The sequence below is a fragment of the Festucalex cinctus genome, chromosome 19 (genome assembly GCF_051991245.1).
Source record: "Festucalex cinctus isolate MCC-2025b chromosome 19, RoL_Fcin_1.0, whole genome shotgun sequence".
Taxonomy (NCBI): domain Eukaryota; kingdom Metazoa; phylum Chordata; class Actinopteri; order Syngnathiformes; family Syngnathidae; genus Festucalex; species Festucalex cinctus.
Window position 1 is genome coordinate 13,558,938 of NC_135429.1, and position 17,061 is coordinate 13,575,998.

The 17,061-nt window shown below is 41.2% G+C and overlaps 4 protein-coding genes across 5 annotated transcripts in view; 1 reads left to right on the plus strand and 3 right to left on the minus strand.

Annotated features, from left to right (window-relative positions):
- Window positions 1–5,419, minus strand: part of LOC144008020 (uncharacterized) — an 89,467-nt gene extending 84,048 nt beyond the window's left edge. For both annotated transcript variants that reach the window (XM_077508053.1, XM_077508054.1), the window contains exons 1-3: window positions 5,224–5,419; window positions 4,145–4,336; window positions 3,355–3,418 (exon numbers count right to left, since the gene is read on the minus strand). In XM_077508053.1, the coding sequence (XP_077364179.1) occupies window positions 3,355–3,418; window positions 4,145–4,197 (117 nt within the window). In that variant the 5' untranslated portion in view covers window positions 4,198–4,336; window positions 5,224–5,419. The remainder of the gene's footprint in view (window positions 1–3,354; window positions 3,419–4,144; window positions 4,337–5,223) is intronic.
- A 1,250-nt stretch (window positions 5,420–6,669) lies between these two features.
- cdca8 (cell division cycle associated 8) lies at window positions 6,670–9,504 on the minus strand. The gene is made up of 11 exons (XM_077507152.1): window positions 9,437–9,504; window positions 9,097–9,195; window positions 8,592–8,720; window positions 8,430–8,470; window positions 8,279–8,354; window positions 8,123–8,187; window positions 7,968–8,050; window positions 7,722–7,814; window positions 7,495–7,624; window positions 7,316–7,402; window positions 6,670–7,116 (listed from the first exon to the last, which is right to left on the minus strand). Exons 2-11 carry the CDS (start codon window positions 9,191–9,193, stop codon window positions 7,090–7,092), a joined length of 828 nt encoding a protein of 275 aa, XP_077363278.1. The 5' UTR covers window positions 9,194–9,195; window positions 9,437–9,504; the 3' UTR covers window positions 6,670–7,089.
- A 122-nt stretch (window positions 9,505–9,626) lies between these two features.
- Window positions 9,627–13,326, plus strand: airim (AFG2 interacting ribosome maturation factor). The gene is made up of 4 exons (XM_077507331.1): window positions 9,627–10,052; window positions 10,147–10,326; window positions 10,409–10,527; window positions 10,679–13,326. Exons 1-4 carry the CDS (start codon window positions 9,784–9,786, stop codon window positions 10,723–10,725), a joined length of 615 nt encoding a protein of 204 aa, XP_077363457.1. The 5' UTR covers window positions 9,627–9,783; the 3' UTR covers window positions 10,726–13,326.
- On the minus strand, window positions 10,765–13,352 carry cldn35 (claudin 35). The gene has a single exon (XM_077507330.1). It carries the CDS (start codon window positions 12,381–12,383, stop codon window positions 11,694–11,696), a length of 690 nt encoding a protein of 229 aa, XP_077363456.1. The 5' UTR covers window positions 12,384–13,352; the 3' UTR covers window positions 10,765–11,693.
- Between the last annotated feature and the right edge of the window lie 3,709 nt (window positions 13,353–17,061).

Genomic DNA, 17,061 nt, shown 5'->3' on the forward strand with positions numbered 1-17,061 from the left:
TAATATAATGAACACAAAATTCCCCCAAAAGTCAGAAAACATATTTTTAAAGTCAGAAAATCATAATAAACACTATAAAATGTTCACAAAATCGCAAACAAATGTCAGAAAATTGATAGCGAAAAATGGCACGAAAAAAAGGTTAAAAAAAAAAAAAATAGCCATAAAATGTCCAAAAATGGAGGAAGAAGAGTGGAAGAAAATTACCATAACATGTCCATACTGTTTTGTTCATTACAACGTTCAAAAGGTTTCGTGGCTCCAGACAGATTTTTTATTTTTTTTGCCCTTTTTTGACTGTTAAGGTTGCTTGATCCCTGACCTAGAAAAAGTCATGTTACTTCAACTAGCAAAACCAAACCTAACACCTGTAATAGCTGGAATAAATATCACCAGATCATCGTGGGACTTTTCCACACTGCAACAATGAGGCACTCTAAAGCAGCCAATCGAGCTCAAAGCCCTGGTCACCACACTCCCTGTCAAGTCAGAATTTTTATTTTTTTTTTAATTCCCCTTCTATCTTCACAACCAACAACAAGACATTCTAAGCAGCCATGCCAGCCTTAAAAACACCAGTGCATAACCACCAATGTAAACAAAGACATTTCTGTTGTTCAAAAGTTGGGGAACGGCGACTTATGACGGACTCAAATGAAAAACGCGTGTCTGAATTTTACAGAGACTTTAAAACAAAATAAAATGACTGCAACTAAGGTATGTAATAATGCTAATTACACAATTAGGTGTCACCTCTCAGGGTTGATGAGCTGAGAATTGGTTTCCAGCCGACAGGGACACTTACCAAGTTTAAAAACAACAACAACAACAACAACAACATGCATTTAGATGTCATGTTATTGTAACAGAGGCTAATAGTTGAGGAACTAATGTACATCTCATCTCACATATTATGCACCCCCCCCCACAAACCCCAGCCCTCATGAGTATTATATCCACATATGTTTGCATTACACAACAGCAATCCCCATCATGTCCTTTGCTGACAAATATCTTTGTTTTTTAGTGTCGCTGAGGGAGGCCGAGGAAACGCTTGTCCCTGCGCCATCAGCAAACCTCCTGCTTCACTTCCTTCAGAGCCTAATTTCCACACGATTTTTTTTTTTTTTTTTTTTAATGGCGGCAGATGTTCTTTTCAATCCCACCTGTCATCAGGGGCCGCCCATCAAAACACCATCAGGACCCTGCTGGCCACCCGACCAACACGTGTCTGGGAAGCGGCACGTCCCCATTTGCCACGTCATCATTTTTGGGTGTGTCAAATGACATTTTTATTTTATTTTTGCTGACAAACATAGCAAAATAAGGGTGTTGTCAAACCCCGGTTGTCCCACTATGGATTGAGTGAGAGACAGTGGCAGGAGGCGATGTAAGTACGTGAATAAATCGATTAGGGGAGCAACTTGACGGATGGGGTGCATAGGCGGCCCCGACGCGCCGGAGAATTCATTTCTCCAGGAGAACGTGCCCCCACCAGGTTCATCCGTCTTGGCGGGAAATTTGGCAGGTTCCCCAGGGTTGGGAGCTCAATTAACCAAAAGGGCGCTGGCAGTTAGGGGGGAGAGAAGAGCTTTGTTGAGGAGGATGCACTTCATGGGTACAGCGAAAAGCAATCGTGAGGATGCAAACTGGAAGAAGATAAGGCACGGAACAAGTGGACAAAATAGCCATACAATGGTACACAGCGGAGGGGGGGGGGAAAAATGTTCCAAAATGCCACAGACAGAAAATCTAATTAAATCCTGAATTGACAGCTTTATGCCAGTTGGCAACAAAAAGTATTGATTCCGGGTAGCTTTTACATCATCTTGCCAACTAACAAACTGCCAATAAAAACATAACCTGCTTTACAGAGCTAATAATGGAAGATCAGTTTGAATCGTTGTGGTCATAAATAGCTGCCTATTAGAAGTGGCTCATTTTATGTTATATACAAAATAATCAAATCTATACAACTCGATATATACAACTTAACTCATTCACTGCCAGCCGACTAAAAATGGATCTTTGACGTCTATAACCGTCAACGGTAGTGAATGAGTTAAACTAAAAGCTTAAATTTTATATACCACTCTTTTTGCATAACAATAACAGTATGAGTACTCAACTCTTAGCCACTGATACAAATACCAAGTGCCAATACTAGCAGCACTTTTGATACAAAAAAAAATCCCTTACAAAAGAATATTTTTTTAAAGAAAGGCCTACGTATCCCAATCTCGCACTTTCCCACAAAATTGCATAATAATAATAATAATAGCCATTTTCTGGTCTAATGTCTAATTCCTGATGTTAAAATCGGCCACAAGAGGGCGACGCTGTTATTAAGTACAGCTACTTTGAAATATACCCTGAAATAAGGTCAGTTATCCACCCAAAACTGAGACCTCGTATTGGTACTCGCCCTGGATAATTATTATTATTATTATTTATTTATTTTTATTTTTTTTATGTATACTGTATTTATATACCACTTTCGGGAAAATGAGTGGGATGATGGATGTTATATAACAAACATTTTTCCGAGCAAGATTTATAGACTATAAAGTAAGTGGGTCTTCAAATTAACAATCATAATTTATCTAATTGCAAATGACAAACGAAATGTTGAAAGAAGATTTTGAAAGAAAATATTGCAAGTCGAAGCGGCATGGTAGTCGAGTGGTTAGCACGTCCGCTTCTCAGTTCTGAGGTCTCCGGTTCGAGTCCAGGCTCGGACCTTCCTGGGTGGAGTTTGCATGTTCTACCCGTGCCGGCGTGGGTCTTCTCCGGGTACTCCGGTCTCCTCCCACATTCCAAAGACATGCATGGCAGGTTAATTGGGCGCTCCGAATTGTCCCTAGGTGTGAGTGTGGATGGTTGTTCGTTTCTGTGTGCCCTGCGATTGGTTGGCAACCAGTCCAGGGTGTCCCCCGCCTACTGCCCAGGGCCAGCTGAGATAGGCGCCAGCACCCCCCGCGACCCTTGTGAGGAATAAGCGGTCAAGAAAATGGATGGATGGATGGATATTGCAAGTCGCAAAGTCACATATAAAATTACTAAAGTCAAAATGCTGAAAAATGACAACTACCGCAGTGAGTGCCCGAAATCAGCGGTTCTCAATATGTAGGCCGCGTGCCCGATGTATTATTACAGAGAGCAATTAATTTGAATTGTTTACGTTTGAAAAACTTTTGTACGCTAAATGCAGTTTATCTGGAAAGTAAATGCAAAAGAGGAAACGAAGAAGACAACTAAACAGCAATAAAATGCATGCTATATAATATATTTGTGATTCACTATTTACAAACTCATTTATTTACATTATGTTGCTGTGGGAAACTGAAAACTCACCAAATTGCGTTTTTTTGTGTTCTTTCTGAAATCCCTTAAGATGCCACAAGATGTCATCAGAGCCCTGTTCGAATAGGAATGGCGTCAAGGAAGCATGTTAAAGTGATACATGTTAACTGAGGGACAAGATTTGTATATGTCAGATTAAGTTTGAAAATGATATTTTTGTGTGATTTCACTATTAAGATATTTTACAGAACTGGACCATGAAGTCAAACACCCCAAAGATTTCTTGACAATAATATGTTCTATGCAGCCCCATCAGTCTAAATACAGTATTTTTGGTTCATATTTTGTTAGTGGAATGTGAGTTAAGCAGCAAAATCCAACAGTTTTTATCAATATCACAAGGCGTCCATTTTGCCACTTGCCGTCGAGTGAAAATGACATCACAGTTGCTGAGGTGCTCAGGCAACAACCAATCACAGCTCGCCTGTTTTCTGAAGCGGAGCTGTGATTGGTTGTTGCCTGAGACCTGAGCAACTGTGATGTCATTTTCACTCGACAGCAAGTGCCAAAATGGCCGCCCCGGAAATTGATAAAAACAGCTGCATTTTGCTGAATAACTCATATTCCACAAATGTAATATTAATCAGAATGTCATGTTTAGACTAGTGAGGTCAAACATAACAGATTAGTGTCAAGAAATATTTCAAATTGACTTCCCCTTTAAATTTGAATTGAAAACTACAGTCCTAATGGTTCAACTGGACTCCAATCTATGATTTAAAAAAAAAATGACTTCAAAAAGTATTGCTCATGTGACAAGTACCTGAAATGTTTTATTTACCTGCGTGAGTCGAGTTGAAGTATCAGGTCCCAGTCCCTCCTCGTCCCGCACATCTCAGTGGATGATTTATATGGAAGCGTTGCTCCGTGACCTCAAAATCCGCCCCATTCATACAGCACCTGTCACTGCACCACTGCCCACGTGCTTACTGAAAAGCGAGCCATCCGTGCAATATGGCAATTCTCCACCCACCTAGAGAATTAGAAAAAAGAAAAAAAAAAGAAAAGGATCCATTCACAAGCAAAATTGTGAAGATTGTGAGATGAAGCGCAGGTCTGCGAAGACTTCGCTAACAAGGGAGTTGAACTGCATGCACTGCTGACCACAACATCTGTCGTTTTCGGGGATATGGAGGTGATTTTTTAATTTTTTTTGGCACCGCAGTAGTTTGCACAGTGAGTGACAGCAGATGATCAAGTGCTTAAGATGGTACAGATGGAAGGGGCCCGGCTAAGTCTGTTTGGGGCAGAGTTCCAGTCCCACTCCTTGGTTAGCATATGATGCATGAAAAACAAGCGGGAATAGTTTGAGAGCATTTGCGAGCTCGTCTGCGGAGACCCAAGGTGAGGCCCCGGCCTGACCCGCCGCCTCGTCCCAGGTGAAAACCCCGCCGAGCTCTTTAGGCTTCATAACGAGTTCTAATTGGCAGTTCACTCGTCCCTGAAGGTCAGAGTGCATGTTCCTGTGCCAGCAGCGTGAGAGGCTCGCTGCCACTTCCTGCCAACAGCCGTGTTTACGCCACTCACGAATATCCCTCTGTGCAAACAAAGTCATGAAAGGACAAGGGAACTTTGAGCAGAAGCTCAATAAAGAGTTTACTGATGATAAAGACATGGATAAACTCTAGCTTTCTCAATTCACGAGGACAAATAAGACAATCGTTCCTTACGGCGTCATTTCACGGAGACCGCAATGTGTAAAATGACCAAAATGTGTACTATTTAGCGCTATCTGGTGGTGAAATAATTCAGCCATTTTAAAAACCAACTATTATTTTTAATAATATACAAAAAAAATGTCCCCTCACATTCACATATAATAGGTATTTCTGAACTTCAAGAACGTAGTTAGCCTCTTACCTTCCACAGGTGGGGCCAACAGGTGGTCGTTGCCGAGTCACGCTTGTCTCCCTCTGCTTTGCGTTCGCTAGCTTCTCTCTCTCTTTTTTTTCCCCCCACATCTTTACTGAACCTCTTGATAACTTCTCCCACTGGAAAGTCAAGCTAGTTCTTGCTAGCCGCTCGTTAGCCTCTCCAGCGAGTTCTTGAGAGCCACTGTTGCTCGCTCACTCACACCAAACACTAATTAGTACTAATTAAATATCAGTGCGTCGTCCAAAATGTTGCATTCTAGTAGTTCGCCACAAGATGGCACTAAATTCTTCACACTGTCCCTGTGAAAAACGTCAAAATGTTTTGTTTTGTTTGTTTTCTCGATACAATTAAGACGACCTGATATGAATTATTAACACTTTCCTTGCATAGTAGCTTCAGCATTAGAAATTATTAGTACTACTATTACTACTACAGTGGATGCCCGCATACTCGTAGTTTTGAACCCACAGATTAATATATCTATTTAATTTCAATACATTTACAATGAGCGCAGATTTTCACTATTCACAAATATCCCGTACTGCCCAAAATCACAATAGTACTGTAACATTCTTTTAATTTTGCACGATACTGTTTATAATAGAGATGGTATACTACACGCCCATTTTTATACGGATGTGAAAGGCAGAGAAGTTAAGACTTCCGCAATTGAGAGTATCTCTTATTTTCTTCTCCAGGTTGCTGTCAAAGCATCGACAACGTTGCACATTAGTTTTGATGTGATAATTGAGGTCACTTTGTCAAACAAATTTGACCGCATCATGAACTTGAGTTTGTGTTAGCATTCCACATACAGTAAAACATAAAATATACGTCAACATTGTATACGTATTAAAACACTGCAAATGAGTGGTGGGTAAAATGAAGTGTGTTTAACATATTTGAATTTAATTCCACTTGAAGCGTGAATTATGGTATAAATTACTCGCCACGGAGAGAAGTGATTTGAATCACGTGTCAGTGGCAAGTGTCGTCACCATGAAATTATGACATCATGGAGCAAACTCCTCATTTCTCAAACAATTGCCCATTTTCATTCTGTTTGTTCTTCTCATTGGATTCAGCTAAGATCTGATCAGAGTATCAAGAAAGATGCAAATAAAAATGAGGGTGAACGTTAAATTATTCTTCAACATATCTAAACCTGCTTTCAAAAGGAGGCATTTATTATTTGAAAGTCTAAAGAGCAATCGATGAGAAAAAGCAATGAGTAAGCTCTGCAAAAAAACAACTAAAATGTCAATGAACTAATGCTGCCATCTAGTGGCATTTTTGTTGTAGTACAGCATGGTAATTTAAAGCACTCCATCTAATGATTGTTAGCAGATATTGCAAAGCTACCAAAAAAAAAAAGTGCAGCAGTACCATGACATTCTGGCTAAATAAAATACACACATTTACTCAACTCAATTCAGTGTTGGTGTTCAACCCCTTTTATTGTATTATGTACAATAATGAAAAGGCATACAATCAACAAAGCATCAGTACAAAAGACCATTTCAGCCATGTGACTCAAGTCCAGGCTTGACCGTGCAGCCAAAATAACAGACAAGGCAGAGAGGCCCCCCCAAACCCTTGACACGACAAAATGGACGCAGTATAAAAACCGAAACGTAAAACCTTGCATTTATACGTGAACAGCAGTCAAGTGATTGAATTCCAAAGAATGCGTTGGACAGAAAGAAAACAAATTTATAGTACAATGAGAATCACACTCTACAACACTAAGTCAGTCATTTGAAATTAGAAAATATAACAAGGGGGCAGAAAAGAAGGGATCCAAAGTCACAAAATTAAGTGAAAACGATTTTATAATTGGGGTCAGAACTTTTATCCACATAGTGACGTGAGACGATTCTGTTGGAGAAAAAAAAATTTAGATAAAAAAAAATAAAATTGGTACTCCAACTACAAAGTACTACGCTTATTAACATTAATTTTAAATATTTGTCTCAAGTCGAACAATTTAGATATGTCATGGCAATGTTTAAATAAAATAAATAGCAGAACTGCAATGTCAATCCAGCATAATAGAGATGATATATACATAAATTACCTGCAAACAGCGCATGCTCCTCAAGGTGGTTTCGTCCAGCTGGGACAGGTCCACGGAATCCATCTGACTGGCCAACAACTGAATGCTCTGAAAACAAACAACTTTGATGTCAGTCTCATTCATAAACACAGTTGGACTTTTTCGCCAAATCCATATTGCAGGATCTAAAGTGCACTCACCTCACCATTACCAACTGGGATGTTTATCGTAATTTCTTGGTTGGCGGCCGAGATGGGGGAGCCGTTGACGGAAATACTGTAGACCCTCTCCTTGTGACGAGGAACTCTTACGCATGGAGTCTTGGGAAGCCTGAGGTCCAAAAAATTGAGCAATGCGTTGGGACCTTTTGACCAAACTGTCACAGAAGCGAGCAACGTCAGGTGCCCGCCTCTCATGTGGAGGTTACCTCGGGTCAAAGCGTGGCGTGATGAGAGGAGTCGGGCCCATCAAAGTGGCGTCCAGCAGGGCTCTGGCAGGCGTCAACATGGAATTCTTTGATCTAAATTAAGATTCAAATCATTTTTTGTTACATTCCTAATAAATATTATGTCAGTGAAAAAAAACAAAAAAAAAACTATGAAAGCTTTCTGGTTCAGAACGTACCATAGAATCAGCCACGGCAAAAGAAACAACAAATTAGTTTGTGTCCTACCTTCTTACTGAAGATTTTTGTTGGCTGACTGACAAAGCTTTTGCTCGTTTTGACGTAGTTGGAGGCTTTCTTGCCGTCTTCCCCTGAATGCAGAAGACGTGGTTTCATACTGCAAAATGACTGAGACAGTGCACTCTGTCAAAATGAGCTATTACCTTCCGTAAAGTTCTCGGTGTGTTTTCATCATTTGAACTGGATTTGGCTGTGCGCTTCTTCGACGCTGGATATTTATTGGTAGACAAAAAATGCCGTTATTGAGTGTGCTTTAGAAAGCAACAAGAAGCTAATTATGTAATTATTTTTTTCCATACTTTTCTTGGCAGCTTTGGTGAGGACTGCGTGGTCGTCAGTCATAACCTTCTCTACACTTGCTGCCGCCTCTTGTCTCTGCGAACAGACTTTACAAGATGAGCAAGGTAACGAGCGGAATATTGAAGCCCGGGACACTCAATCGCAACTTACCTTTGCATCATCCGCTGCCGGGGATTCGAGTTGCTCGAACTCTGCAGGCAGACAAGGAAAACATTCATTTGCTTTTCCATGTGTAACGTACACTTCTCACCACTGACGAGACAATTCATGGCTGGCAACAAACTATTCAACGAGACGCAGTACTGTACTTACTGAAATATTCCATCCAACTCATTTTCCTGACACTGGCCGGGAGCTTAATGAGTGCCACGTTATAATTGTTGCGAAGATCCCGCAACATCTGGCTCTTCCTCTCTTGTAATTGTTCAAGTCGTGTATTTACTGTGAACATCATAATTAAGTCAGTTCAAAAGCTTGAAGAACCAAAGACATAACATTGTGGACATTTTTGCCGTGACCGTAAAGTTGTCGCCTGTTTTGTTTTGTTTTTTAACGTTTATTTTCTGGGGGTTAGGCAAAACAAAATGAAAACTTGGTCAAAAGACACAGAAATTGGTTTTAAGTGGTCAAGCGAGCACAGTGCATAACAGTCCGGCGATTGACCAACCACAGCCGTTCACGGCAAAATAGCACCAGCAGGAGAGTTGCCGGTCACAGCAAAATATCTACAGCCAATTACGAACACCATAGATGTTAATTTAAGGACTTAAAACTGTGATGCACGAGCATGTCTAACTTTTTCATCACTTTCATTTACCTTCGCCGTCGAAGTCGCCCAAGAATCCTTCGAGTTTGACCATCTTGGGTGTTTTTTTGCGTTGCTTAGTGGACGTGGTCGTTTTCCTGGGAGCCATGCCTGAACGTAGGGTGAAAAAGCGAAAGCAAAACGTTATAATGATTGGCTGCAAAGCGAAATTAATGGAGGAAATATGCTACCGTGAAAGCAAGCTACTCGGGTCGTAACGGTTATGCTCATGTCATGTTTGTCTGAGCCAAGCATGGAGGTTGCAATGTATTTTAGCAGATACGGCTTTAAAAACATTTAGATCACGACCCGTGCGACATTCCAAATGTTGTATGGTCATATGGAATATTACCTGATGTTTTTATTGGCTCGCTATTCTGTTTTAAAATGGGTTCTCGTCTTCGTCCTTTCACGCGGTTTGCAAACTGTGAACGTAATTTGAAATTCCCGTCTGGGAGGGGATAAGACCCAAGATGCGCCAATCAGCTCGCGAGTTTTGACGTCATTTCCCATCGAGAACAGGCCAATAGGAGTGTAACACGTCATGTGTTTACAGCTCGTGACCGGAAATCGTGGAAAAGCGAGATGGGAACGTGAAGATGGCGATTTGCGTTGGTGCAAATGTTACATTTATCAGTAAGACATAAATGTGTTGGTCTCGATTCGATGTAACTCGACTAATTGTTTAATCCCAAAAAAATGTCGCAACATGCCATGCTAACCATCCATCAAGTATTGAGGAAAAGCTTCCGTAATCTGGAAAGCAACCAAAAAATATGGAGGAGCGTTTTGGAAGATTGCGTCCCTCTGATGGCATCGCTGGAGAACTTGGCAGAGCAATCGAGGGCGCTTTCCAACGTCCATATCCCCAACACGCCGCTGAGAGACTTTCCGGAAGTGGAGGAACTGCTCCGTTTCAAGCTCTCGCAAGCCATGGATACGGTGTTGTGCATGCTCAACGAAAATATGTAAGTGAATATGCATAACAACTGTATAAAGCTGGTGGTACTGGATCCAAATTTATTGCAATCATATACAGTGGATGCATTTTTTTTCTCATAGGGCTTCACTCCAGTCACTGAGAGACTCTTTGACGAACCAGGTCTCAACAGTTATCCAGTTGTATGAGCAAAACACAGAGAGTCTGGATTTGGCCGCTGTAACCGAGCGCTCGGGTGTCATCCCATCCGTCGTCGACATGCTGGAGTGGCTGCAGGATGCCGATCGTCACTATCGACAACAGTATCCTCTTTTGCTAATGCTTGGATTGGAATTTGGAATTGTATCACAGTCTGTCCTGCCCTTCCTCAAATCATGTATTCAGATTGATGAGGAGGAAGACTCTGTTGCGCGCACTCAGTTCAGGGGACCTCAACCTTTTGGTGTCTTCTACCAAGCGATGGAAAGACTTGGACAGTCCAAGTGCAGAGGATCAAATCACAGGTTGATATCACTTACTGAGAGTTCACTGAAGATACGTTTATTCCGTTACATTTAATGACCAAGTGTGCTTAATACCTTTAACTTTATCTACATAGTATAATGTATGTAGGATACTTCTTGTAAAGCCAATCCCTTCTTTGTCCAATTTCAGATACTCTTTGCAGAGTGTCTTTCTTCATGGAGTCTGAGACGAGATGAGCGCAACGTTTGCACTCTCACAGCTTTGCAATGGAATGAGTGTGAGTGTCAAAAGAACAAATGGAGATTTAATTTTGCATTCACAATTTAATTCACCAGATAGTAATAATAAGGTCCAGTTTTGGAACAATAAAGCATCATTATGTTTCCTTTATTGACAAAATGTCCCCAAAATAAATGTATTTAATAATACAGCACGCTAAAAGATATAAACAGATCCACACTTTAACAAACTTTTTTTTATTCTAGTTGTTAAAAATTCAGTTAGCCCTTAGACAGGAAATAACGTCATAATTCATAAAACATTTTTATTTTTATTTTATTTTTTTTGCTTTGATCTGACAAAACGAGGCACTAAGGAATATACAGAAAAAAAGTTTAAATACAAATAAATAGGGACATTTTATACCACTTTTTTTTAGTACTCTGTTGAGTAGTCACCGATACCAAGTACTGATACAATTTGTTTGTTACATAAAATTAGCCCCAAAAAATATAACAGCTAAATAAATAAATAAATAAATAAATAAGAACCTATCCCAAAATTACATGATATTAATGGCTATATTCTATTCTTCTAATTTCTAGTTCTTGATCGTAAAACGGCCACAAGAAGTTCTAAGTACTGATACCTTAAAGTAAGGCCTAGTATCAGACTGATACCGATGCCTCATATTGGTACGCCATCCCTACTTTTGAACATAAAAATTTCCCCAAAAAACAATAACATAATTAAAAGATATATACCTATATATCCCAATTAGACATTTTTTTCTTTTTTTTTTAATTCTTTGACTTCCAAATTTCTTGTATCCGACTGTAATATGGCCACAAGTGTATCGGCCACCGTCGCAAGTACCGATACCTTGAAATAAAGCCTACAAATAAATACAGAAATTGAGCAAAATATTGATTTAATTAATATAGTCATTTTGTTATTGCGTCTTGACAGTAATAATGTTTTCTCTCTACACATACTCCTTAAGTGGTAGACTGGTCGATGTGATGGTTTTGGGTAGATTCGGCGCCGAAGCGGGCGAGTTAGCAAAGCTGCGACCCACGTAGCCCCTGCGGTATCTACCGCCTCCCTCCACCAGGGGGCAGGTGCTGCTCAGCACAGCGCCGCTTATCATCAAAATAACGGCGGCGGCCCAGCCCAGATAAATGGCCTGACCCAGCTCCCGTTTGTGCATCACGGGCACGTTGGGGTTGTAGAAATCCTCCACCACCGTGTTCGCCGTCCAGGAAACGGGAACGAGAACGCACAGGCCCGTCACGATGAACAGAATCCCGCCGGAGAGCGCGATGCCCGCCTTGGCCCGCCGGTCGTCCCCGGCGCAGGTGGTGCACTTCATGCCGCAGCAGGATACGGTGCAGGAGAGCCAGCCCATGAAGATGGCCAAGCACATGAGGGCGCGCGCGGCCTGGACGTCGGGAGGCAAGGCCAGCATGGAGTCGTACGTCTTGCACTGCATGTGGCCGGTGGTCTGGTAGACGCAGCTCATCCAGATGCCCTCCCACTTGATCTCCGACGTCAGGATGTTGCTGCCGACGAAGGCCGACACCTTCCACTGGGGCAGGGCCGTGACGGCGATGGCTATGATCCAGCCGGTCACGGCGCAGGTGAAGCTGATGAGTTGCATGCCCGTGTTCACCATGGCGACAATTAGAGGTTAGTGAAAGGATAAAAATCTCCCAAAATGTAGGTTTCTGCTTCTTTTATCCAGTTTCACACAATCGTTCCCACTTTCTCCTGGTAATCGACATCCAGCCGATGAAAATGGATCACAGAGCCACACACTTTCTCCTCCCTCTCATTCCTACGCTTGACTCAATGCATTATTGAGTAGGCAATAGCTGTGCAGCCACCTGTGGCTTAAGCGGGTCTTGAAACTGACTTCAGACACTTTACCTTGATAAGTCAGACTCGTACCTTAGTGTTATTTGGAAGAAAACATCCACGTCGTCTGGCGAGTAATTCCGATGAGAAAATGTATTCGCAAATAATGAAAACAGCAGCAAGACCCTTCATTCACCGTTGGCGCGGTGCAGACAAGCACTCAGGGATTCAAGCCTTGATGAAGCCACTTCAGCTGTCTTACCCTTCCCCCTCCTCTAACGCTAACAGGGTAGTCCAAAAAGGTCCAAATCGGTTTTGAGATATCAGCTCGGATAGCACATCACGTCTTCAAACGTGGGGGAGCAAACAAATGGATGCAGTGGGCGGGGTAGGAATGGATCAGTTGACACAAAAACATTGTGTCCTCTCAAAGGGGGTTACGAACAGTTTCACCCCATGTTCCTTTAAAAAACAGCAGTCTGAGTTGCATTTTTCTATTAAAAAAACAAAACAACAAAAGCCTTAACATCTTTAAAAACAGTGAAGTGACAAGCCAGAGGTCAGAGGTAAAAACGGCAGCCATTTTACCCAAATAGTTGTTTGAGAAACTAGTAAAATGACAACTGCCGTTTGGCTCATGTATGTTTCATATCCAATGTAAATGAAGGCGTTTCTTCGTTTTTTAAATCACTACTGTTCTTCCCACCTGCATTATGTAGACTCAACCTGAATGTGCTAATGAATTAAATATGTCATCAAGATCTGTGTGTCGGGTTTCCTTTCTTCTGTAGCGAGGTAACGGTGGTCATGGCAACAGGTCGGGACTTAGGAAGCGGGACGGGGGCGGGGCTAGAGGGGCGACAATTCAGTCGGAACGGGATGGTTTATTTTTTGTGCATATTGTTGAATTATACAAATTTAAATATGTAACGTACATACAATACCATGGCACCTTATACGAGGTTATATTGACTTATTTGGAAAAAGCCTACAGAAAAACCATTTAAAGTACTCTTACTGTTGTATTGTGAGATTTGTGGGACAAAAACGCCACCTAGTGACAAATTAGATACACACACGTGCCCATTATCAGTGGTAAATGATCAGAAGACACAGTCAACGTTACAGGCATAAAATACCAATTTATTACTTTGCACATTAAACACAAGAGTTCCCTGCAGGCTAAAAAAATAATAATTAAAAAAGTAAAGCATTTTATAATAGCAATACTGTGTGAATGGCCAAATACAGGGGAGGTTCTACAACATGCCCCACCTACTGGTCAGTAAGTGTTTGACAGCTCCATTCATCGAATTGAAGCGTTCAGATACTTTGTACTGCTATTAGAGAACACTAGTGGACAAAAAAAATAAAAAATAAAAATAAAAAAACACACCCAATGTAGAGCAGAGCTAAAACGACCCCTCAAAAAAAATTAAAAAAAATACACAAAGAACTCCATTAAGATAAGTGATATAAACAAAGTGATAATGGGAATTTAACAGTTTGTCATGCTCTCCCCCTTTGGGACAGAAATAATTCTTTAATTTATAACAGGTAAAAAGAGGTAACTTTTTTTTTGTGAAAGGGTTGTTGCCCTGGAGAAAAGGGCAAAAATAAAAAATAAAAATAAAAAAATAAAAGGCTTAGCCACAGGTACAAACCAGGAAGAAGGAGACAACATGGAGGCTCACTAGGCAAAGATGAGAGGGGATAAAACTGCTCTTAAAAACGGGCCCATGTTTGAACAAAGTACCTCGTTTGAATTTGAACACGACCCAAGAGCAGACCCACCTCATACATCTTCACCTTACAATAGACAAAACTGACATTGTGGGAATCTTTATATATATATATAAAAAAACAAAATACACATAAGGAGACTGAACAGATATTGCTAAACAGTTAAAGTGATAAACATTTACACCAAAAAAAAAAAAAAGCATTTATACTTTTTCTTTATCCTTATAAATATGATTCAAAAACTTAAGTAGGAGAATAGTCTGGCATGCAGGCAAGCAAAATCTAGTCAACCAAAATTGTCTAAAGCCTATGCAACTATACCACCAATGCACATCCCCACTGATTGATACAAGCAAATGAAACGTGAAAAGAAATACAGAGACAACAGTCGACCAAAAACCACAATGAGGGGGGGAAAAAAAAAATTACAGCTTTGTTTTTTCGCGAAGATATTGAAAGGAAAGTGTTTGACTTGACTTCCAATTTAAAAATTGAATTTCTAAAACTAGATGAATATTAAACCACAGCGTCCTGATTTGCCGTATAGTGCCTCATTTCACACAATTCCATCTCTGGACAACCCTCCCAACTCTGGGCTTAAGGCCAACGCGCACGCCTTCAACAGGTAAGCGCTCAAACTCATTCATAATAAACCTGATGCTTTACGGATGGTTTATTACAAAAGGGTTCTACCCTGAGCTGTACCCCCCTGATGAGGCGTGCACGGCGACTGCCGCTCCACCAGTCTCGGCGATCCAGAAGCAACATTCGGAGCAACTACACAAGGCAAATGATGGTTTAAAACATTAATCGAGAGGGGCAGTGCTCATGCTTAAGTCAATTAATTCAGTCCAGTGTTAAAAACGCATGATAATAAAGTCACACTTGTATAGCAAAGACTTTTAAGAGTAAGTGGGGTACACATCAAATACACAGAGGAATTGAAACACTTTAAAAAATTAATCTCATTGCCCATAACAAACCATTTGAAAACAAATCCCCCAATCTAGCTTCACTAATCACTACAATTGCAATCCCTGATTGTCTCCATCTAACTGGTCAGAACCGATGGTGGCGCACAGAGGCAGGTCCGTTTCATCACCCTGGAGTGCTACACACAGAGGTGGCAAATCCAGGTCCAGAAAGGAAAAACCCTGCCACAGTTTTGCTTTAGCCCCAGTTGCTTGCTAGCGAGCTTCCTAGCTAGCTCTCCAAGTGCTCGGTTATGTGATAGGGAGAAAGCCAAACTAGCTAGCTGGCTAGCACCTGGGGAGAAAGCCAAACTAGCTAACACAACAGGCTAAAGCCAAAGTGTGGCAGGGTTTTTGCTTTTTACTAGCTTGCTCCCCGGTTGCTCAGTTATCTGTTAGGAAACTAGCTAGCTAGCACAAGGGGCTAAAGCCAAACTGTGGCAGGGTTTTTACTTTTACTAGCTAGCACTCCGGGTGCTTCGTTACCTAGTCGGGAGCTAGTTAGCTAGCACAAGGGGCTAAAGCCAAACTGTGTCAGGGTTATTCATTTTACTAGCTAGGAACCCGGGTGCTTAATTCCCTAGTCGGGAGCTAGCTAGCTACCACAAGACGGTAAAGCCAAACTGTGGCAGGGTTTTTACTTTCTGGACCTGAATTTGCCACCTAAGCCCCAAGTTGTCCTTGGACCAACAAATGAGTTCATCCATCCAGGAGCCCCACATCTTCACACCATTAGCCGGGATGCTACAACAAAATTCCAACCAAAAGCTCACCCGCCCCCTGAACTACTTCTAAAAGATTCACCCACTTGAAAATTTTCTATCGCAACAATTACAACATTGACAACCACGATAACAACATCAAATGGTAGCACTAAATTCTAAAACAGTTCAGATAACCACAAAACATCCTTATATTAAAATTTTACAAATCTGCTTTATTGATTCGTATGTATAAATGCATAAAGGTAATAGAGATCGTGAGTGCCCTCTGTTGCTTGCCTAGCGTCCCGGGTCAGTGCAATGAATTGGCCATCATTTGCAAATGAGACCAAAAAAAAAAGAAAAAAAAGAAAATATAACTACTCTGGTTTCTGGCTCTCGAAGATATAAAACAAAACACCGACGTTCAGCAGTGTTCGCATAAAATCTTTCAGATAATCAGGTCCAAAGAAAAATCTTATTTGTCACACTGAGGGCAGCGTTTTCAGCCAAACAACATGTCGTGTCACTGTTGTCACAACCGGGAAATGATCGTCGTTTGCCACGCCAAGCCTTGAACGAGCACGTGTGCAAATCCCGCCCAATCGTAGTGAAACTATTTGAATCGATAAGCGACCCAGGACTGCTAGACATCCCCACGCCGCCTCTATGAGGCCCGTTTAAGTCATTTCTCTCAAAGCTGCTCTAGAGATGTAAATATACGTTTATATGTACTGTATGTGTGAATATAAAAACAACAAGTCTGAGGCATTTACAGCAGTTATCTCCTCAATTTCCCTTTACAATTCAGTGGCCTGCCATGAAAGCATGTGCGCACACAAACAACAGTACAATTATTTACAGAGACGCACACAAACACTCACACTGGCTACTCTTTCGCAAAAGGATGGGAGGAAAGTAGTAATGGGTATGGACACCCAGGTCACCTCGTTTGTAAAAGACTGAAGGAGGAAAAGTTAAAACACACTCATAAAAAGGAAAATATATAATATATATACTGTATATATAATCATTCTCAAAAGGTCAACCCCCCCCCCACCCCCCTCCCCCTCCATCTCTT